Source organism: Epinephelus lanceolatus, chromosome 10, assembly GCF_041903045.1.
Source record: "Epinephelus lanceolatus isolate andai-2023 chromosome 10, ASM4190304v1, whole genome shotgun sequence".
NCBI classification, from domain to species: domain Eukaryota; kingdom Metazoa; phylum Chordata; class Actinopteri; order Perciformes; family Serranidae; genus Epinephelus; species Epinephelus lanceolatus.
In genome coordinates this window covers 34,906,822-34,929,245 of record NC_135743.1, presented here as the reverse complement: position 1 = coordinate 34,929,245, position 22,424 = coordinate 34,906,822, and the positions used below count along the sequence as shown (strand labels likewise).

The 22,424-nt window shown below is 43.1% G+C and overlaps 2 protein-coding genes across 3 annotated transcripts in view; one reads left to right on the top strand and one right to left on the bottom strand.

Moving 5' to 3' along the window:
• Nucleotides 1-1,779, top strand: part of klhl32 (kelch-like family member 32) — a 39,131-nt gene extending 37,352 nt beyond the window's left edge. For both annotated transcript variants that reach the window (XM_033639968.2, XM_033639967.2), the window contains exon 11: nucleotides 576-1,779. In XM_033639968.2, coding sequence (XP_033495859.1) covers nucleotides 576-737 — 162 coding nt within the window. In that variant the 3' untranslated portion in view covers nucleotides 738-1,779. The remainder of the gene's footprint in view (nucleotides 1-575) is intronic.
• A 557-nt stretch (nucleotides 1,780-2,336) lies between these two features.
• mms22l (MMS22-like, DNA repair protein) lies at nucleotides 2,337-22,415 on the bottom strand. Its single transcript, XM_033641246.2, has 26 exons — nucleotides 22,295-22,415; nucleotides 21,444-21,641; nucleotides 20,963-21,088; nucleotides 20,717-20,769; nucleotides 20,129-20,216; nucleotides 19,823-20,000; nucleotides 19,486-19,579; nucleotides 19,066-19,196; nucleotides 18,543-18,656; nucleotides 18,277-18,453; nucleotides 16,926-16,988; nucleotides 16,702-16,821; nucleotides 16,123-16,358; nucleotides 13,703-13,919; nucleotides 13,281-13,570; nucleotides 9,080-9,261; nucleotides 8,626-8,776; nucleotides 7,493-7,629; nucleotides 7,129-7,271; nucleotides 6,690-6,846; nucleotides 6,382-6,527; nucleotides 5,999-6,210; nucleotides 5,506-5,672; nucleotides 4,026-4,122; nucleotides 3,679-3,846; nucleotides 2,337-3,505 (listed from the first exon to the last, which is right to left on the bottom strand). Exons 2-26 carry the CDS (start codon nucleotides 21,614-21,616, stop codon nucleotides 3,430-3,432), a joined length of 3,696 nt encoding a protein of 1,231 aa, XP_033497137.1. The 5' UTR covers nucleotides 21,617-21,641; nucleotides 22,295-22,415; the 3' UTR covers nucleotides 2,337-3,429.
• Between the last annotated feature and the right edge of the window lie 9 nt (nucleotides 22,416-22,424).

The following is a 22,424-nucleotide window of genomic DNA, read 5'->3' as shown; positions in this document are numbered from 1 at the left end:
ATAGGACAAGACCCAAATTATTGCTGGGAGGAATACATTTTTGACAGACTCAAACGACACATGACGAAATAAATAAATAAATAAAAAAGTACCATTGAAGATATCTGTACAGGTGTCTTAACAATGTTAAAAAGATTAACTTTAATGTTGCATTCACGTGCTGTCTGAAATATTGTATTTTGTAACTAGTTAAGCTTACACAAGCCATGAAAAATAATAAATATTTTATAATATTCAAATATTTCAGTTACTAAAATGTGACTGTAGTGTGGGGAAGAGCATGGTTTGAAATTTATGGTATGTCTAATGTGCTTTTTCTGCTTTTCAGTGTGTTCAGCAGAAAACTTCATTTCAGAGTTTTGTGTTTGTATGAGCTTGCAGAGGCTTTAATAACATGTACATTCATCGTATTATGTGTAAACATATTGGTGCCATTGGTGACCTAGTCTGCTCTGTTGTTTGACTGACCGGCCAACACTCGTGTTACATAATCCACTAAGTCATATTTAAACTGATGTACTTTAAGGTGGTTTATGAGGAAAACCAAATATTACTAAATATGTTTTGCCTTTCAGGTGCTGGATCTGAGCACGGAGGGGAAGGAAGAGGTTTTCTACGGGCCAACGCTGCCTTTCGCCTCCAATGGGATAGCAACATGTTTCCTGCCTGCTCCTTACTTCACCTGCCCGAACCTACAGACTCTACAAGTACCCCATCACAGGATAGGTGCTGTTTAAACCACCAGTGAACAAAACGCCAGCAAACATGAACACATAACCAGAGTGTGGAGGAGCCTCAACTCAAACCTGGACCGTCAGTATTTGCAAACGTGGCTGAAAAAAAAAAAACGTACCTGATCATAGTAATCGTTGTGGAAGCTGCCATCCCTGTCACACAAGTGCACGGGGATTTCTCTGAGACCCAGATGTAATAACAATACTTTCCTGAACTACAAGAGCCATGTTATTCTGCAAGCTTCTAGTAAACTCAGAAACAAGTGGCTGTCACAATAATACAGCATATCTGTTGGATTTCCCCAAAGACTGAGACATCATTCATGATGTCCAGCGAAGCAAGTTAAGAAAAAAAAAAACTCCTGAGGGATTTTAATTCCCAAAGAAGAGAGGAACAAAATGACAATTCCGGTACCAATTAAGTGACTTGTGGAAACATTACTGTATTGCTCGACTGTCCACAGGAGTTCAAAGAAACTGTCCTCTTTGTAAGCCATCATAGGGCTGTAGGAGCTTTTCTAGCTAAAATCACTGTATAACATTTCCATTAAACCTCTATTATCACTTTGGTGGCCTGAAAAACATGTGCAGGATGTTTTTCTAGATATGGAGAACAAAGCCTGTTTTCTCATTGACTCGCATGTTCTTTGAAATTACAGATTGGGTTGACAAGTGTCAAGAGCCCAAAGTCCATCAGTGGATAAATACCCATGTCATTTTTTAACTTAAATAAAAGGTAAAATAATTACTTGATTTTCTGCATCAGCAGTGACACACCACTGTATGTGTATGTTATTGACCAGTGCAAGTGAGTTTGAAATTTTTATTATGCTCAGGACCTAAGACTGTTTATGTTTAAATGAATGTCTGGTCATTGTCATCATTCAGAGAAGTGTTTATGATATTATACTAACACTCCATTGTGCTGACTTTCAAAGCAAAATTGACCAAAAGAAAAAAATTTCACTCTGCACTTCACCTCTTCTATCCAAAACATGTGTGTGAAAGGATATATTGGCATATTTTCAGAATAAAGAAGCTCCATGAATTCATCTGGAATGTATTTTATAAGGACTGTTAATGGGGTGAATTATCTAGCCGCAACAGATAACTGAGCACTAATTTACAGCATCACTTCTGCTGCCTCTCTTCTATTCCTCCAACCACCTCTGATACCGATGGAGAAAAGGAATGCAGTACAGCAGAAAGTCGCTCAGATGAAGCGATGCATTGCAGTTTGATGAGGCTGGAAAATGACTAGCAATGACAGAAAATGGGAGTTGGTGATTGTGGGAGACAGGAGTGAGACTTCATGTGATTAGGTGCAAACTAAAGCCGGATTGCAAGAGATTGCTGCGACTTGGAAAGGCGAGAGTGAATTGGAACAAACAGTACTCCTCTCCTTTACTTTTTCTCTCTCTCTTTTTTTGCTACTGAACTCTTTGGGCTCGCCCACGACTGTCATCAAATCTGTAATTCAGAGTGCCAACTGAGTAGAGACAGATCCAGCACCTGATGGTATAAGCACAGATAGTCTGGGCTCACTTCAGTGCTCACAGTCCTCACTACTGAACTGAAATGAAGAGCTGGAGATGTATATAAGCACATTTTATTTTATTAATAATGCATCTGCCAAAGTGAAAAGGTACACCTTCTTTACAATATGTACATTATATACAACCTGCTTGCAGTCCATGATTGGCACATTTCAAGATAATGCACGAAGGACATTCAGAGTTCTTAAAGTACAGCTGATAATGTATTTCAGTTATTTACAGTTTCATGTATTCATGCTATATTTTTCCATCATACTACACCAGCAGTTAAGATTTCAAAGAGGCAGTTTACCTCAAAGTCAAAAATACAGTTTTTTTCTCTTACCTGTAGTGCTTTTTATCAGTGTACACTGTTTTGATGTGACTTGCCAAGTGTTGGAGATATCAGCTGTAGAGATGTCTGCCTTCTCTCCAATATAATGGAACTAGTTGGTACTCAGCTTGTGGTGCTGACAGTGCCAAAAAAATACATTTGAAAAACTCAACAGCAATGTCTCTTTCCAGAAATCATGACCTAGTTACTCGAGATAATTCACAGAACTTGTGAGCAGTTTCATGTAGGAACTATTTTCTACCAACCAAAGCACCGTGAAGAAGGAGGCGTGCATCTACTCTTGAACAAGAGGCTTGTGCTTGTGACAGCGTGAGATGTAAATATTAATGGCCTTCTGCTTGGCTGAGCTGTTATGTTACCTAGCTCAGAGGTGCTAGGTGAGCTAGCAGTAGATGCACGCTTCGTTTGAGGTGATACAATTGGCAGGTGTAGTTTGGTAGATGAAACTGCGCACAACAAGGTCTGTGGATTATCTTGAGAAATCATCTTGGCACTTTGAGCACCACAAGCCGAGTGCCATCTAGTTCCATTACACTGGAGAGAAGGCAGACATGTCTATGGCCAATATCTTCAACACTCTGGGTTGAACTGTCCCTTTAATGTTAACTCAGCTAATGAGATGCCCTAAATGCTCATATTTTGTAGGCAGCACTGTAATGCACTTTTTTTTAAAGACCAAACTAAGACATTTGGCACAACAAAGAAGGTTGGTGTGACTAAATGTGGTTCTTGGATCTGGTGACACGTCCTGGAGCTGGTCTTCTTCTTCTTCTTCTTCTTATTTAAAAAAAAAACAAAAAACTTTTCAGTCCGCTTCCAGACTGCTTATTTCTGCCTGCCCACTCTCTCCAAGGAGACACAGCAACTTCTTATATGCACTCCTGTTACACAGAGAGAAGGACTAGTCGCATTAGTGGACACATTCAATAAAGCATACAGCTACAGAATATTTCCTGTTCAATACCTGCATGCTGTCTAGACAACTTAAAAATAGTTTAAAGGCGATGAATGCTGTCTGCGTGGCTTTCAGGATGTGATTCATGTGCTTGCTCACCTCAAGGTGATGTTCTTGCCCAGTCCTCTCTTGTGTTCAGTGTTTCTCAGACTGAGAGATAGGTTGGGGATGAGAGCTTGAACCACAGAGGGATCTAAAACAGCCACTGTCTCCAGGACACTGTATACCTGCCTGTCGTAGATTCCCTCGTTCTCCTCCACAAACGACCTGGGAGCATTGGGATTACACGAACGGTAAAAACCACAAAGGATAAAATAGGCTTTAATGTAATATAGATAGTGCGACTCAGTGCCTACAGTGCCTACATCAGGGTTTGTGCATCCAACACCACACAGCTCTAATACAGGTGCAGATTTTTATTAATGCTAGACATTATTGTCAATTACCGTAAGACAGTGATCATCTGCTCGCACGGTCCCTCTGTAGCTGCAGCAGCACATCGCTCCACCACAAGCTGTAAAGCATCTGTGCTCGTCTTCCTCACTGCACAGAAAAACACACACACACACATCATTAGACAGCCCTTCAGTGATTACTATAAACACAAACTTGTTTTTTTTTTCTGTATAATTTGCCCCAAAGTGAGGATTGATGAAAATTGTAAGCATTAAGGACATGTTTGCAACCATCTCACTGATAGTAAGTACTGTGATTACAGTATTTATTGAGTTGGAAGTGAAGTGAAGTTGTAGCAAATGCAGGCCAGATTCATTTTTTTAGAAGTCTGAGGAGAAAAAAATAGGATTTCAACATTTGCTGTGATTAATTTAAATTGCAGTCACACATACAAACAAACAGATATGCACATGTGATCCTAGAAAGACAAGTCCTCACTGTGTTAAAGTCTGGGTGAGATAAATGAGAGATTTCTTTGGAAACACATTATATGTGTCAGAAAATACTTGTTGAAAACATGTATGAAAAAAAGACTGAGAACTGTGTAGTTAAAATGTGAAACTGTTTTTCACCATTTCTGTGTAAAGAGTTTTTGGGTGGGCCTGAAATGACTCAATGACACACTGGAGCCGTCTTTAAGTTAACCCCTCTTCCACCATATAAACATTAACATTACAGCACATAGCATCAGTGTCATCTTGTTCACCTTCTGTGTAAAAGTGGTGAGTTCCTAACATTCAACAAGCTCTCTCAGCTTTTTCACTCCAATAATGACATGAATAAACATCTTTGTTAAATGCCACACTCATATCAACACAAGCTAAACAGCCATCACTAACGTAACTTTCAGCCCGAATCGGCTACCTGGCCCACCAGCAGTTACTTGCTCACTACTGTGTGTATGTGCTTTGTTTGCTGCTAAATGAGAGCCTGTTGCTGTGTGGCTACTTGTCCTTCATTTCAGCTACTTCAGTGGACACACTGCCAGTGTTTCAGAGCAGAGTGTATTGCTGATTTTTTCATGATTTTGAAACGTAATTTTATATACTTTGGTTTTTCTTAATCACTGAAATTTGGCTGACACATTTTTCTATGGTCTATGACAAGGTCATGATATCAGGGAATACAGAAGCTCACCTTAAACCCGAAGTAACACCACAGCACATCATCCTTTCTACACATGGGCATGGATGGTGGTCTTGTGAGACACTCATTGATAATACTCAGAGAACTGCAGTTATATAGATGACTGAAAGTTCTCTTTCACAGCATTCAATTTGTGTCTTCCACTGACTGCCAGATTGCCAGACAAGGATATTCTGAGTACCAATCCCAGTCACACTAGGCATCAAGTGAGCCAAAGGATCCCCTCCGTATCGAAAATTAGAAGGCACTCAAACTCAATTTAGAAAAACTACACTTTATAAACTCCAGATTATTGCGTATGGATATGCACAAGCATGATCTTACCCTGCGGTTCGTTGACCAGCATCACACAGCGCAGCAGTGAGGGGAGGGGCAGAGTGAGGAGGGCAGGGTCTGAGTCACTGTTTCGTCTCAGAAGCTCTAAGAGGAACATCAGGACTGCCGCTAGCCGGGGCGGAGGGGCATGACCTTTAAACTGCAGGAAGCTTGCGCTGTAAAATTGGAGGGAAACATTTCCAATAGTTCTGATGAAGAATTGCAAAGTTTAATAAATGTATTTGTGGAGAAACATAATGGATGACAAGAAGTCACATCAACAAGAATTGCTGATTAAAATTCAGTCAACTAAATAAATATGAAATCTGAGCTGCCATTTATCAGTTTGATTTATTTTCTCTTTTACTATGAAACACATTGCACATGTTAATTTGCTGGTCAGGAGTCATATCCAAACACAAGCTGGATATGAAATCAGTCTCAGAGTTAGGTGGTTTGGAGGTCATGACAGGGAAACAACATCCCAGCTGGAGAGACCTACCAGAGCACCTCCAGGATGGTCCTCCTCAGTGCTACTCCCCGGCTTGTTGGGTTGGCTTCACAGGCACTCAGAAGCACCGGGTGGTTGGCGATGACACCCACTGAAGGAGAGGCAGGAAGGAAATGGTCCAGATATCTGCGGGTAACAGAGCGGAGCTGCTGCTTCAGGTGGGCACCCTGTGACTGAGACACGCTGGAAGCCACTGACAGACCCTGCAGGAGAATAAATTAGTGAAAACATCTCAAGAAATTACAGACATGAGCAATGAAAGGGTTTTGATTAGCATTTCAGATCTTTTTCACAACACCAACACACCTTCAGGCCAGCTGTGTGTCGTGATTGTCCAAGACATGATTCAGTGTACAATATATGTTTGTCCTAACCTGTAAATATAGAGGCAGGCTGTCCCTGAGTGCTTTGTCCTGCTGTGTGAGGTTGTGTGGAAGCAGCAGTACGTCTACAATACGAAACAGTAGCTGCTGAGCTTTGGATGTGGCCAGCAGGGGGCTCCAGTGCTTCACTATGCAACCTAAATCAAACGGCACAAAACAGAGTCACATTAAAATCTATAATGATTCCTTAGTAAAGTCTGTGACTGAGACCACATTGAAAAAAAACAAAACAAAACAAAGTGTACCTAAAGCTCTGTCTATTTAAAAATGTGTTTAAAGTACATGGGCTCTGCACCTACCAACAGCCCAGTAAACCAGCTGCAGTCCCTCTTGGTTCTTGCTGACCAGGGAAGGTTTAATGTGTTTCAGGATATCACCAATGTAGCCCAGGGCTCTGGTCACCATGGCTGAACGCTCAGACAAAACCTGCAGTCCACTGTACACACTGCCGACAGCCTGACACCATGAGAAAGCAGATAAGAAAATAATACATTCATGGAAATATCTGCATGTAAATACAGGCTGCTATGACTGTGATATGCTGAGCATACATCACATATAGAGCAGACTTGAGTAAAAGTGCAGGGATGAATTTCAAATAAGACCAAAGATATGCTGAGTACAGTAGGTCTTATACAAATAAAGTGAGGAAAAGGGTACATCTCAGGGATATTAAAGTGTAAATCATAGACATCCAACAGAAACTCTGTGTGTCTGACACCTGTAAGCACCCTTTACCTTGACAAACATCTCCAGGGCTGAAGTGGGCTCCAGCCTGGTGGCCGTAGGCTGGAGGCCTGCTCTTTGCAAAAGACTGTCCACCTCAGGAAGTCTCAGCACAAGTCGGGTCAGTTCACACAACTGCTCCTCCACAGCCCGGCCTGGAAGCAGTGCAGGCACAAAAAAAAATGGGTGTTTTAATGTAACTTGTAAAATCCCCAGATACTTCCTGTCTTACCCAAAGAGTTTATATCACTACTGTTTTTGGATACACCTCTCTGAAATATGCCAGAAATTCCACATATACCTATATCAAAGTAAATCTTGCCTGGTGCACACGGATGGTTATTTATTTGTCACATTGCATTCTCAGTGGCATTACCTGTTCTGCTGTCGGACCCATCCTGGTTCCTGTGGTGCTGCTGTAGAAAACAGCGGAACCAGGCTCTAACTGATAGACTCTGTGCCGAACCGGAAACAACAGTGGCAGAATCGCTGCTTAGTGAGGACACCAGCTCACTGCAAAAGACAGAATAATTTCAGACAAGTGAAATTTGGGTAGTTACAAACAACTATTGGATTTACTGATCTTCACTGCTGATGAAGATATGAAGATGCATTCGATATGTGAGCAGCAAGTTCCTGATAAACAAAGACAAACATGATATGAAGACATAAAGATGGATGTGACTAAAAAGGACACGCAAACACATTTAACATTAATGTCAATGTTAAACTTTACATTCTATGTGTCATTGTGCTCAAGTGGTCATATATTTGTATTCTGACAGGAGAATCTGACAAGTCACAAATCTTTATTAAAATAATGCATAAACGCCCAAAAACACTTGTGTCTAAAACAGATAAAAACCTCTTTCTATGAGATTCTTCTGAGCTGACATATAGCTTTTAATGATCAGTCCAGACGGATAGAGGGAGGTGAACATTTCTATCTAGGGCGTGATAATTTAATTAAATCTTTGCAAGAACGAAACCATTACTTCATGTCATAAATTACATATTGCTAACAGCTCAAACTGTAGTGATTGGAGGCTTGGCAGGCTGGTACTTCTAAACAATAAATACAACTAGTGTCCTTGTTCTGGCTTTATATTCAGGTGTAGCACCGTAATATCACTTGGCACTGTCTAAAGAGGACCTCTGAGGTTGAAACAGTCACGTTGTTTTGTACCCTTGAGTGCAATTTTGAAGATGCACTACACTTTGTATTCTGTTTAGAGGCATGGGAGCAAATTCTTTCATTAAAACCTATTTAATAATACCAAGGACGCGTGCCGCCTAATTTATTAATTAGATACCACCCAATACACCTACAGGACCTGTCCAAAACAATTTTGTCGAGTGGTATCTACCACGATGAAGCTGACAGGTTCACAGGTGAACATCATCTCTGTCTGATTGACCTGATGTTTTCCCATCAGGAGTGATGTGATAGAAAATGCTTTGTGATTGAGGTAAAAGGCACAAAGGGTATATCTCAAAGGCTAACTGTACCTGTTTTGGAGCAGATGGGGAAGGTAGCGAGTTACCAGAAGTGGGTGAACCATGTCGTCCCAGCCAAAGCACTGCATGATGGACTGGACTGGGTTGGGCTGAAGGTCCTGGGGAGCCGAACTCGGCAGGTCGAAGGCCAATAGGGTGAAGCCTGGAAATATGAAATTATTCTATTTTTTATTTTTATTTTCAATTATTCATCTTTTTTTTTTACATTCTCTGAATCTTTGCATCCTTACATCTTCTTATCCTCCTCCCTAACTACTACTGTTCTCTCTGCCCTTAAAATTGTCTGTCCTCATGTAAAATGCACAAAATAAATAGAATCAGCTATTTCAAATCCATTTTGGTTGAACTCGTCCAAAACTCTTTCCAGCTCTCCCCCACGCTGTCCTCCTGCAGCCCGTTCTTCCCTATAGTCTGTCTCTCTGTCCTCCCAATGGGCATCACTGACCTGCAGCAGCATCTGCCAGCTGTGCTGGAGGGGTCTGGGAGAGGCGTAGGCTGCGCAGGAAAGGGAAGAAGTGTGCCCAGAGTGCAGCTGCTACCGCTTGGTGGCGCTCTTTTACCACACTGGTGTTACCAGGAGCCCAAGCCGAGGTGGGTGCTGACTGGTCAGTGCGCTGATGGACCCGTCTGGAAGGACACAAACACACATACACAATGAAAGCAGATAAACAAATCTATTCGATGCTAAATCCAAACATAGCGCTCTCTCTTGTGTACAACACCCACACCCTCCAACTCCGCCCTCTACTTTCTCAAATCCTTTTGCTCCCCCGTTTCTCTCTTTCTCTCCTTCTTCATGTGTTTTCCCTCTCTTCTCTCCTGGGGGATTACTGGGCGCGGCGGTGCGCTGCAGTGTGGAGGTAGAGGTGGGGAAGGAGAGGAGGATATTATAGGCATAGAGTGGAGCCTAATGCTGATCCCCTGTACACAGACTATACTTTGGCTCTTCTGGCTCATCCCTGGCCCTGGCCCCAGCCGCTACAGCAGCCCCACAGTGGCTGGCATTAGCCCAGATAAGCAGCTGAAGGAGCTGTAATCTCATTTAGACTGGAGATGATCCTCCTGTCCCCCTCATTCGCCCGGATGGGGGTGTGGGGAAGCGGGGTTGAGGTGTGCTGTGGAAGGAGGAAAGGACAGAGGAACTAGTAACCCCCCCTTCCTATCCCATCCTCAACCACGCACTCTTGTCTGCTGCTACTATGGTACACACACATACACGCACACACCTCAGCAGTGCCTTCCCTTCCAGCAAGGTTGCATCTAATCCAGAGAGAGCTGAGACAATCGATTAGAGTCTGAATTCATTAGCCTCGTTACTACTGCGGAATGGGCCTTTCACACCCATCAACCCTCATTGTACAAGACATCATCAGAGACCCCACTTAATCCTCCTCACTGCGGCTTCTTACAACGTGTACACACAAACACACACACACACACTCACGCACTCAACGCCAACACACCATTAGGGACCCCATTTAACCCTTTCCCCCAGCTGCATCCAATATACAGACATAAAATAAAATATAGCATCCTAATAATGATAGAGACACATCAAACACACACGCAGGCACAGGCTGAATTAAATCCATGTCCACTTTCTGTTTAATACTGTCCATATATCTCTATCAAAAGGTATAGGTGTATTTGTTACTAAATTTCCCACAAGTAACCGTTGTCCTTGACTTTGAAAAGACAGGCTCAATATCCGGTAAAAGGTCTTAATGCTCACCAAGGAAAACTCTTCACAGGGAGGCTTGTATTTTATCAAGCCAAGGAGATGGGGATTAATTGTTTGTACCGAAAACAGATCCAACATGGTGTGCCAATGCCAGCTCACCTCATCAACCAGCGGCACCCCCACTCTCCCACAGCAGAGGGTCATGGGAAGGAATAAAACTGAGAAATTATGCCTAGGACTGGCTTCTTGCCTCAGCACCATGGCAATGGCTATCAAGAGTGACTGTTCGGACCCTACACTGCCTCAGCCATTGGCAGAATAATTCTCTTAATGTGTGCAGATTCCACACGGCTCTCAGTAGACATAATGATGCACAGGCTAAATTTGCCAGGCTACATAATTGCCCATTAATTGTGTCAAAGAAAAGGCATTAATCACAAAGAGATACCGAGAATTGCCAGGCTGAAGAATTATGTTTAATTTGGTGGGACGGATTGGAAAGAGAGAACATGGTATTTTTTTTTATTTGGTTAAATGGGTCAGCGTGGTCCGGGCCATAACACAGAGGGCCTCTGGGAGTTCTCTTCTTCTCTCTCTTCTTGGCCATTAATGTGCTAATGTGTGCCCTCCAACCCCGAGATCTGAGATGGGAAGTTTGGGAATTAGCAAAGCTAACGAGATACCATGTTATGGGAGCCCAGCATCAGAATAAGAGAGGAGTGCAGGTTCGTGTTTCACTTTTGGTGTGTGGGCAGGTGTGGAGGTTTTTGTGTGTGCACAGGGTGGAGAGGGTGAAACGTATACACTGGAGAATTAAAGCAATCATACACCTACATGAATCAGGGAGAGGGCTCTGTAACACTTAACTTTACAATGTCCTTATTCTAGTGTTTCAGCTCATTTATTAACCTTTTTTAAGTATAAAGTGGCAGTAATACTTTTTGCTTTGTAAAGCCCCCAGTATATTTCTAAAGGCATGAAAACTATTTAAGAAATGCATATGCATATTGAGAAATGCAGCGAAACCTGGAATATGTACTCACTGGGGCTAGGTAAGAAACTTTAAAAGGTATAGTATGCAGGATTTTCCTAAAAAGCATTGAATAGACTCCTACAAAGGTAATCCCTCTCAATCATGACTATGACCCACTATGTGGCAATGTATTACTCTGCAGAGACACTACACCCGGCTTCTATCTTCTTCTTACTTTGCTAGGTTTGAGACATTCCTAGTCATGTAGCCCTCAGCTGATAATACAGTGCAAGTGATGTCAGGACTTTACACAAAGGTAGTGACAAGGTAGAAGCAGCAGCATCCAGTAGGAAGCTACAAAAATTGTAGACACAGTACTGAAAAACCACAAGTATAGTGAGGTGAAACGCCAACCAGACAAAGCTCGTTCCAAAACAAGAGTGAATCTGAAGTTGGCTTTTAATTTGATTTTCGCTGGCAAGCACTGAAGGAGAGGATGGGGAAGACGAGTGACGCCGAGTTGGCCTGTTTTCTGTTGGACAGATATCTGCTGACGGCTAGCTTAGTTAGCCTGCTATAACATCGGCTTTTCCATTACAACAAATGTTGTGTTTACAAACATTAACCAACAATTCCTGCATAGTAGGCCTTTTATACTTTTCTGAAACTTAGCTTAGCTTAAAAAGTTAAGCACTACGTTGTTTAATTGAATGCTGACTCAGATTTGTTAACTTCTTCAATTCATCTTTGATAACACAGTTTCTGGTTTAAAGCTTCTCTGATCAATATTTTAATATCAACAATGGACAAAATGATGTGTAATGTGAAAGCTGTCACTCGTAGTGATGTACCCACAGATAATCATCACTTATATTTACAGCTTCCTTCAGGAATTGGTGGAGACCAAAACAGAGCTTAAAGGACAGTGAATCCTTTACATTGACTGACAGACACATGACTCCAAATGACAACTCTTAACTTTATAGGCTGATAAAATGCCAATGTTATGTTGACAGCTTACAACACCACCCTGATTGATTGATTTTACTTTCACAAAGGTGGTTATTGCACTTTGTTTCTTTTGCACAGTTGTGTTAACACTGCCAACATAACTCAATTTTGACAGGCTACGTTAGCCGTTGTCCAAGATTTCAGTAACATTTTTAACATATTGGTACATTGATTCAAAAAGGTTTTAGGTACCTACTTCAGGTCATTTAAAGTACAAGTGCTACTTGCTAAACTAGTAATTGTGGTTAACTGTAAAGTTAAGGATTGTTGCAAACTAAAAGGCTGAAAAGCAGGGTGACAGATTTCACTGAAAATACACTGTAAAAGATCACACATCATTCTTCACTCCATAGCCTACCAGTCTCACCTGATTTGTATCTACTCTCCCTCCTGTTCCCGCCTCCACCTCCCCATATAAACAGACACTGTTTCAGCTGTGGCTCTCTGACCTTCAACAGGGGTCGATCATGTAACGAACACCCGTGTCCTACAGCTGAACCCGTCCTGACGCCCTACTGACCATGGTCTCTCAACGCGCTCACAGCAATGCTGCCGTCCCCATGACGACAAGAGGGTCCATGGAGGGTCCCTTGGGCCTGTAACTCTACTCAGAGCTTCACCAGCACCTGGTGAGGGTGACATGGGGGCCACTAGGTCTGCTGAGACTAACAGGGGCCTCAACGCAACACAAGGTCTTTACAGACACTCATTCCTGCTGACAGCACAATCCACCTATTGTCAGTATGAGAAGTGAGTGGACTCTGGGCTGGGTTGGGAAGAGCATAAGAGATCAGTCTCCTCCGCTGTAGCCACTTATCAGATTTTAATAAAAGCTTAGCTTGGCCTTGGCCAGAAAACATTTGTCTGAATGTGTCCACTATCTGTGAGGGAGCGGCTATCAGTGAAAGAAAAGAATGAGAGAAGCTGAGGAAAAGTAAGAGATACTTGGGAGCTGGTGAGTATTTTCACCAGCTGTCTCACCTGAGCTGGGCGAGGACGATCTGCAGAAAGCCCAGGGTGGAATTCAGCTCTGAGACCCGGCAAGCAGGTAACAACCAATCAAATCCTTCATTGAGCAGCTTTTCCTCTGATAGGCTGAGACTGGTGCTTGTCTCAAACACTTCAGCCACACCCTCCAGGTAAGAACCAAGGGGCCCCCAGAGGGCGAGTCTGCGAGAGACCTCTGTGGTCTTATTGTAGAACTCTTTGGCTGTCTCATTAAAGGAGGAGGCCAACCAGCTAGCCTGTGCACCAACATCCAGACCCCTCTCCTGGGAAAAAAACATCACATGATGTCAAAAGATCTTGAAGTGGTGGAATTTGTACATAAAAAAAAGCCTTTGTTGTATGCCTGGCTTGCAACAATACACTCCTAGATACAATTTCTGATTGACAAACAATACCTGGAACAACAACAGTAGTGATAGCTGTCCCCTCCAGATCAGGGTCCGGTGTCCAGGGGGGCAGTTAGAGGGAAGGAAACCCAGCAGCTCACAGGCTCTGCTGGCCACATCCTCTAGCTCTACCTGCCTGGCCAACACTAGAAACAGCAGGAGGAAGTTCATGAGGCCTGCCTCTGGTAGCTCCTGCATCTTCTTTGAGGAGAACTTGAAATAAATCCTGGAAACATAAAGGAACATTAGAGGGAGAAAGAGACAAAAGCTTAAAAATGTAGCACAAGATGGTCTGCTAAAGAAAAAAGTGGTCAGAGACACAGACATGTGTACCTGCTCTTTATGGTATTACTTAATCCAGTGCAACAAAATGGTGAAATTGTTTTTTGTTTTTTTTTAAAATACAATTTCAGTTGTTCTTTACTTCCACTGACCAACTCTTCTGAGGTGATTTGTTCTTCTGAAACCTCTGACTTTAAATGCTGACTAACTGAACTTTCCACCCCCACCGTGCATCCCACCACCTGCCTCCATCGCCCTCTCAGCTCCAGGGGAGAGGCTGGGCTGGCTGGGCTGGCTGGGCTGCCCGGCCTGTGTGTGTGTGTGTGTATGTGGGTGAGAGAGAAAGAACAAGTGAGAGAGGGAGTAAGCAGGATCTAACAGCGTGCTGGGTGGTTCTCTCACCCAGCACGCTGTTAGATCCTGCGGGCACTGTGGAGAAATGCCTTTAAAGATCATGTTAAATGTCAGAGACACTCAGACACACAGCAGTAGGCGCTCGGTCCCTCTCTCTACATCCAAACCAATTTACTGCAACACCAGAGAGAGATCAATAAAACCACACACACACATGCATTGCCACACATCCAGCTTGCTGTTTGCTCGCCTGGCAGGAAAACACAGAAGGCTGGAGTCCCCCCCTCCTCCTTTACACCCCACCTCCCAAACACAGATGCAGCCCACACAGGTGAGTCGAGCTGCTGTTTGGGTCAAAACACAAACAGCCAGCATCCCAAGACAAACTCGGTGTAAGAAGTATGACTGATATAAAGGAGTGGAGAAAAACGAGAAAGGAACTGAGAAAGACCAGGTTAACACCGAAATCAGCTTAGTTACACCCACAGAGGACGATAAAAGGAGAAGGTGGCCAAGCATGCAGTCAGAGTGTGAGAGGAGGGAGATTTAAATAGATGAATGGGTAATATGTAACAGGGATATAAGCAGCGCGCTGGGAGGCAGCAGTGGGGATTTTCTGTGTTCTCCCAACCTGTCTGTCTGTTTGTTTATTCCGGACAGCTTTTTTTTCTGGAGGCGAGCAGATGCTCCTAACTCCCGGCGTTGGAGATCAACATGCTCGCAGTCGATCCCATTAATGCGGTCGGCACGGGTGTCCCGCAGAGCCCGGCCAGGAGTAGGAACGCTGCCGAAATGTTGTAGCGATACAGTCGGCACGCCTCACACCTCCTGAGGGGGAGGAGGTAGTGGTGAGGGAGGTGGAGGGGTGGGGGGTGGGGGGGGGATCTGGACCTGTCCCAGCCCAGTCTGGCTGTTGCCAGACTGCCTACCACCCACATCTCCCCACTCCCCACCACCCAAGCTCCCCTCTATCCGTGTTGGAAACCAACACAGCTTCGTTAAGGCGAATTAACCGCCACGCTCGTTAGCTAATTAGCCCCCATGTCTGCAGTGCTACTGAGCACATTCCAGACAGAGGGAAGTCATTAGGCGGATTTATCTACGGCTGCCTCTCTCTGGCGCCCAGCCGGCCTGGGATATAGGATGGTCCAGCGCTCGGTTCTGATGTGCACATTAGCTTGTGATCTTTCCTCTCTTATTTCATACTTTTCTTACACACACACACACACACAACACACACACACACTCTCTCTCTATCTCCCTCCATCCAGTGGTCTCACTCATTGCTCTAGGGAGCAGGTGCAGTGTGTGTATGTGTGTGCGTGCATCAGTAGGAGGCTCCTTGGCTCTGGTCTGTGCTGAAGAGCAGGTGGTTGACTCCTGAGACACCTGCTCCACTGGGGGGCCTGAGTAAATATCAAAGACGCATTGGGAGACTGCGGTGCACCTGGCACGCACACAAACAAGACTGAAATGCATGATAGTGAGCAAACACACATGTTGTTTGTGTATTCATGCAAGTATGCACCTATACACACACAAATCCAAACACATCACACATTAGAAGATCAAGGGGAAAAGGGAATGCTACAAAGCCTAGTCCTGATTAGTAATCATTTCTCACAGCTTCTGTTCCATGTTTTCCCTTTTTATCTTCTCTTCCTCCACAATACTATATGCGCTATATACGGTGTTGAGTCAAATGCCTGGCTGTGAGACCTACTTTTTATGGTGGAAGTGAATGGGAAGGAGCGAGAGCTACAAAGCCTCCCAGCCTTCCATCTATACTTTACCTTCCTTTGATCTGCCTCTGTGGGACTCCACCAGCCCTGTCCTGGGCGAGGCACAGGGCCAGCACTCGAAGGAAGATGTGGAAGGAGTTGGCTGAGCGGTAGAGCTGGGTGTGTCCTGGAGAGTGGAGGGGAGAGGGGGAGCAGCAGCTGCGGGCCTGCTCGAACAGAGCCAGGGGCGTCTTGCACAATGTGCCCACACCACACATCCCAAGCCAGGGTACAGTGAATGAAGCACTCTGGGGTGGAGGGAAAGAGTATAATATATATCATAACTGTATCGGCCCTGGTTCTAACCTATAGGATAATGTGCCAAAAAATATGATGGAACTAATAATAACTTAGTTTATCACATATGCTAAAACTATTAAAATGACAGCAATTAGAACATCCAAGACAAAGACATAAAAAATTGTGAACTATCATCTCAGAAAGTGGCCATAAGGCTAATTTATATTATGAAAGTAAGCTAAAGGTGGTCTGATTGTAGCAGATATGCTTAAAATGAGGCAGCATATCAAGTATAAGTAACTTTTATCTTCTGTATTACACCATCAGTTTCCTCTGAAGGTAGGTGCTCACCAGATTCTTGCTGTAGTAGTCCCACAGGATGGAGACAGCACTTGTGCTCGGTTCCCACAGCAGACAGAGACTGAGACAACAGTGGACGTGCATCCTGACCTGCTCCTCTGCTAGACCTCCCTGTTATTAAACACAGACACAAACGCATGCTGTTCAATTTCCGTTTAAAACTACATTTCTTCAATGAGGTTAAAAACTCATGTGTAACTAGAAGCAGTGCTGACCTTGGGGTTACAGGTTAACTTGAGTAACTCTTCCACAAAAGTCCAGTTGTCTCCGAAATGTTTCTGTGAGTGCAGATAAAACAAGATGATGCATTGAAACACAGTATTGAACAACACCCACTGTTTTCTTTAAATCATACATATGGGATCAATTGGTGAAACATAAGTGTGTCTCCTGCATTCATATTTAAGATTAGAGTAGACACGGACTGCTATCAGAGTACCTGCTCTTGATAATGCGGAGGCACCGTCATCATCAGTCTCACTTATTTCCACACAAAGTCTAATGTAATTTGTCTCTTTTCACCAACGTGTCTAGGTTTGGCACCCGTCTTTATTAAAGTGTCAAGACAAATTAATTCTCAAGACTTATTTTAGAACTGCAGAAGCCTCTCGGGTGACAGGAAAAATGTCTTCAAAACTACAACTTCTTTGGAGAATTCTTGTCTTGACGTTGCACTACTTGATGAAATAAGATGCACCTACATGCATTTTTAGTAAAAGAGAAATATTTGCAGTTCAACATCTTAAAGGGATATGTTGCCAAGTTTCAGTCAGCTTTGCACCATAACAGTGTGGGTAGTATGTTTAAATGAACTGTGGTAAACTTCCCTCCGTCTTGCCGGCACCCAGTTCTCCCTGCTCATTTGCCAGCTAAAATCCAAGTTTTTTGCTGGCTCTAGGGCTGTTGCTTGAACTACAGATTGTGCTTCCACATTTTCATATGCCCACCACCGCAAACACAAAGAGTATAGAAGAGGATTGTGAGAGAGACACCCCTCTCTCTCTGTCTCAAACTCAGACCAGACTGTAAAACTCAGCAGTGCCTATTTCTTGCCTTAAAAAATATATTTTAGTGTACTGTTTGGCTGTAATTTTCTTGAATTGGCAAAATGAAGGTTGGAAAACTGAGATTAAATGGTAAAACTTGACAGTGTTGATCAAATATAAACCGAGATTCTGTTACTGCAATGCTGCTTTCTCACCTAAAATTTTTTCAGAAACATATTTTAGCTTACTGTCTAACTGTAATATGAGATCATTTGTTACCAGCCGGCCACCATAGTGTTGTCTGTGTCAAACAGACGAGCACACATTACGTCACCAACCAGAGGGAGCGTTTATTGGTCTAGTACTGTACAGTGCGTTCTGACAGCTGTAGGTTTTCTACCTCCTGAGCAAAAGTGAATGCCAGAGCCCTTTTTCATTGTTTTCTCTGGTCATGTAACTCCAGTTTCAAAAGTAGTTGTGTCTTTCTATTGCATGGACAGCCCAGCTTTATGAAAATACAATCTTTCTAGCAGTGGAATACTTTTTTAAGCTGTCAGTATTGTTATTCTTGGTCTCTTACCTCGTACTGGAGAGTGCCGTTACGACTGTATTGCCCCAGCATTGCTACATGAGTGACCAGCCACCATGTAAAGCCCAGAGGGTCCTTGCAGTGCATGGGGAGGCCACTGAACTGCTCCGCTGCTGGCTTCCCTGAAACCAAGGGCCTCAACAACGAGTTCATGTAGTTCCAGAAAGACTAGAGGGAAACACACAGTGGTTAATTTAGGGTTATGGACAGAGTTATCTTTTATTGTGCAACTGTGAACGCATGCGTATTCACATTACCTGTGTGTGCAACACCTTATTTCTGTGTTCCAGAAGGTGCATGAGCAGGATCCAAAGTTCTTTGGTGCAGGTGCAAAGGTAGTGATGGCTGCTCAGTGCCTCTGTAGGTCTCACCTAGAAATTAACAGGATCCATTTCACACAGTAAGCTGCCAGCTGCTACTTCTTTTAACAAAAATGCATGGGGTCCATCACTGACATGAAGGTTAACAATTAGTTTGATAACATTTTGTATTACTAAAAAGTACTCAGCATGCAACAACGTGGCTTGATATTACTATCATCCAATACTAATGCTGTTTCAGAGGCTTCTCCACCCTAAAAAGGATAAAATTCTGGGGAAAATGAAAGATGCGAAATTCAAATTCAGTATGTGCCATCTGCTGCTCCCATCCATTTTCCATTAACCAAGCACTAAATGTGATAATGAACATATATTATACAAAAATGAGCTAAAAACAAGCTAGAAACACTGCTGGTACATCTCAACAGTAAGATGTAATGAGTTGTGGCCAGCCGCCCACCTTGCTGTATTTGCCTATGGCCAGACCAGTTAGGTCACACAGCAGACTGCACAGGTGCTCTTCAAACAGACTGGTATCGGTTAGATTCTCTCCCGTCAGGTTCACAAACTGGTGGGCGTACACCACCTGGCCTGGAGAGAAGAACAGGTAAAATTACTAAAAGCCTGTTTCCATGATAATGACTCACTGTGAGCTACAAGTCAGGAGATTATTGCCCACTGTGCTAGCTGTTAGATGTAACACACCAGTAAGTGTACAACCATTCAAACTGTCTTTTATGAATAGATAATGGTGTCTCTGTAGCAGTATCTATGCAACAGTTCCACATTTTCATGTTATTACACAGTATTTCTTCGATAATAAATCTTCCAATGGATTAAATTCTGTTTAAACATTCCCTTGCAAGAGCTGGACACACACCTTGCATCTTGTGGCCAAGTAGGTGAATGATCTCCAAGACTGACCAGTGGATATCAAGATGAAGGTGCAACAAATGCCAAGAGGGAGGAAAAATCTGTGGGAGGAAGCACCAAGTTCAAGGTCAACAGTAGGAAAATCTGCTGAAAATATTTTCTCAAGTTATAGTAAGGTTCAGGGTGATGGGCACTGTGGTCATATAGGTAATTTTTCTTAACAGTTCATACTGTATCCATTGCTTCTTGAAACCTTACATTTATGTTATCCACACTTTTGCTGCACCTGTGTAATAGTCCTATCACCTCAACAACAGCCCCTGATGCCTATGTATAACACACACCTTTCCTGGGTTAGATATAGTGAAGGCACTCTGAATGTTGGCAGGCAGGTCTTTGAGTCGTCCTATGAGGAGAGTGATGCCAAAGAGCTCCTCCAGCAGAGCAGAGGGAAGCTGGGCCTCCAGCTCCTCATAAGGGTGTGAATGACTTGTATCCATGGAGCTGGAAGGTTCCAGGTATCTGAACCAATACAAAAAGACACGTGTGTCCAAATAAACCAACAAATACGATAAAAGCAGCATCTAAACATATAGATAAAAACATTAAAATTTGTGCCACTGGCTTTGACATTAAACATTGAGAATTACCTGTGCAAGAAGACTTTGACATACTGAAGAAATGAAACACACTGTTGTCTCAGGTCCTCTGCTTCATAGTGGAGGCTGCCTGCTTGACCTACAACACATGATGAATGTTGTGGGCAGTAGTCCTAAATCTTATGTAAAACATGCCCACTGTATCAGATATGACTAAAACACTGGAATTTATTTTTTTAGAATTCATTATATCTTTATCATTCATTGCTGTTTCTGCTGCCTCCTCAGTTAATCATACAAATTAGCCTTAATGTCTCTACTGTATGTTGTACTTATATGGTCTCTGGCTGGCGAGACTTATCCTCAGGAAAATTCTTCCTTGTGCAAAGCAGTTTTCTTGGCTGATGCTGTAGCTCAGTGGTCAGACCAAATGCCCCTCAATTTAAAGGTCTTGGGTTCAACCCACACTACAGCCAATATGGTTAAAAGTTCATAATATGAGACATCTGAGGGAGCATATTAAACTACATGTAAATTTCCTGTTCACACTACAGACATTATCTGACTGTTTGCATAAACACATAAAGACTTTGCAGTAACACATAAGATGAATGTTCATTTGAGCAAATAATGGCTTACCGAAGTCATGTGAGCTGGACTGCACCAAGGACTCCAGCCTGTAAACCTTTTGTCTGAAATATAACAAAGATCAACTAAGACCAGTGACATGTAAGACCCATGGCGGACAGTATTTCAAAACAAATTAGTTCTAAAGAATACCATTTCTGAGCTTTTGGTGCCATGGAAAATGACCTTCAGATTAGGGTAAAATGTGTTAAATAGAAAGACAAATGTAACTGAGATCTGTTTTACATCTTGGCTCACCTGAGCAGACCAAAAAGTGGCTTTGTAGATTCCACCAATGCTGTCTCTGTTACCCACGAGAAGCCAAAGATCTCCACTGTGTCTGTCTCATACTCTGCAGGGGCCGGGTCAAGACGCAACAGCAGCCTACAGAGTGGATGCATTCACGTCAGTTAAGACTTGATATACTGAGGTTTTTCAGCCGCGGAGACTTCTTCTGCCACCCTCTCACAATGGAGGTGACTGGAATTTCATTCGCTTGGCTCAAAGCATCAAAAACTGACCTTTGAAAAAAATCAAGGGTAGTTTCCTGTTTCCAGAAAATGACCCAGTTTCTCAGGTTAATCCACAGATGTTGCTGTCAACGATTTTCACTGGGACCATTTCTCTGGCACAAAATAGGTATAGTGAAAACTGTTGACCTCGAAATGGGGACATTTGTGTGTGTGTGTGTGTGTGTGTGTGTGTGTATTTATGGTGAACTGACAGACAGTGACTCTACCGTTTCAGGGAGCCTCTTGCGGTGTACCCCTCTGAGGAGAGAGGTCCAGTGGGGTCCTCCTTTGTTTCAGAGCAGCAGAAGCATGGCGGTTGGGCTGGAGTCAGCTCACAAAGGCTGTCTGCTGCGAAGGGTGAAACTGGTGGGGTGAGGGATTGGCTGAAGTCGTCTGCCATGCTGCCAGTACAGAATTAGTATCACCTTTAATGACAAAAATATTGTATTGAGACAACACAAGATTGTTTTACAAAACAGAGATAAGGGTTTTTGCACACATAAGTAGCAGACAGTCACATACTGTAGCGATTAAACATGAGCATACTAGTGTGTATGTTCAAAACAGTGCACAGTATCAAAAATATATCTTGAGGTTTTGCTACACAGTGTAGACCATTACAATAAAATACATACAACGTGAGAACTTTATTTTGAATCAAACTGAAGCTGCCATTATTCCGTAGACAGCTGAGATACGTGAGGTTTCATTTGTATAAACTAACCTTCGACATCAAGCAATTGTTGCCTTGTGTCAAAACCTAATCTGTAGTGGTCACATTATGCTACATAACAGCACGCTAAGTCTCACAATGCAGCCCCATGACACGAGTGTGTAAAATTACCCGCAGCAGTTATCAAAGGTTAAGTCTCTCTACAATGTGTGCTCATGTATGTGCCAGCAAATAAGGCGAAATCCTTATTATCTTAGTGTCAACTACTTTTTAGTAACGTTAACTAGTATCTGCGTAGTGTTGAATGCACACTTCGCGTTAATAAACTGAAATAACAGTATTTCTAACAGGGAAACGAAACACAGCAGCACCTCCAGAAACACAAAAGTCGAAACATTTACAAACCTCGTATTTCGGCTTCTTATGTAATGTAATATTCCGTAGGTTCAAAGCAAAGTATGAAGACTAAATTGCTGTCATGACTCCGTTGTTTGGGTTTTTCGGTCTCTCCCGCGCGTCCGCAACACGCATGCGC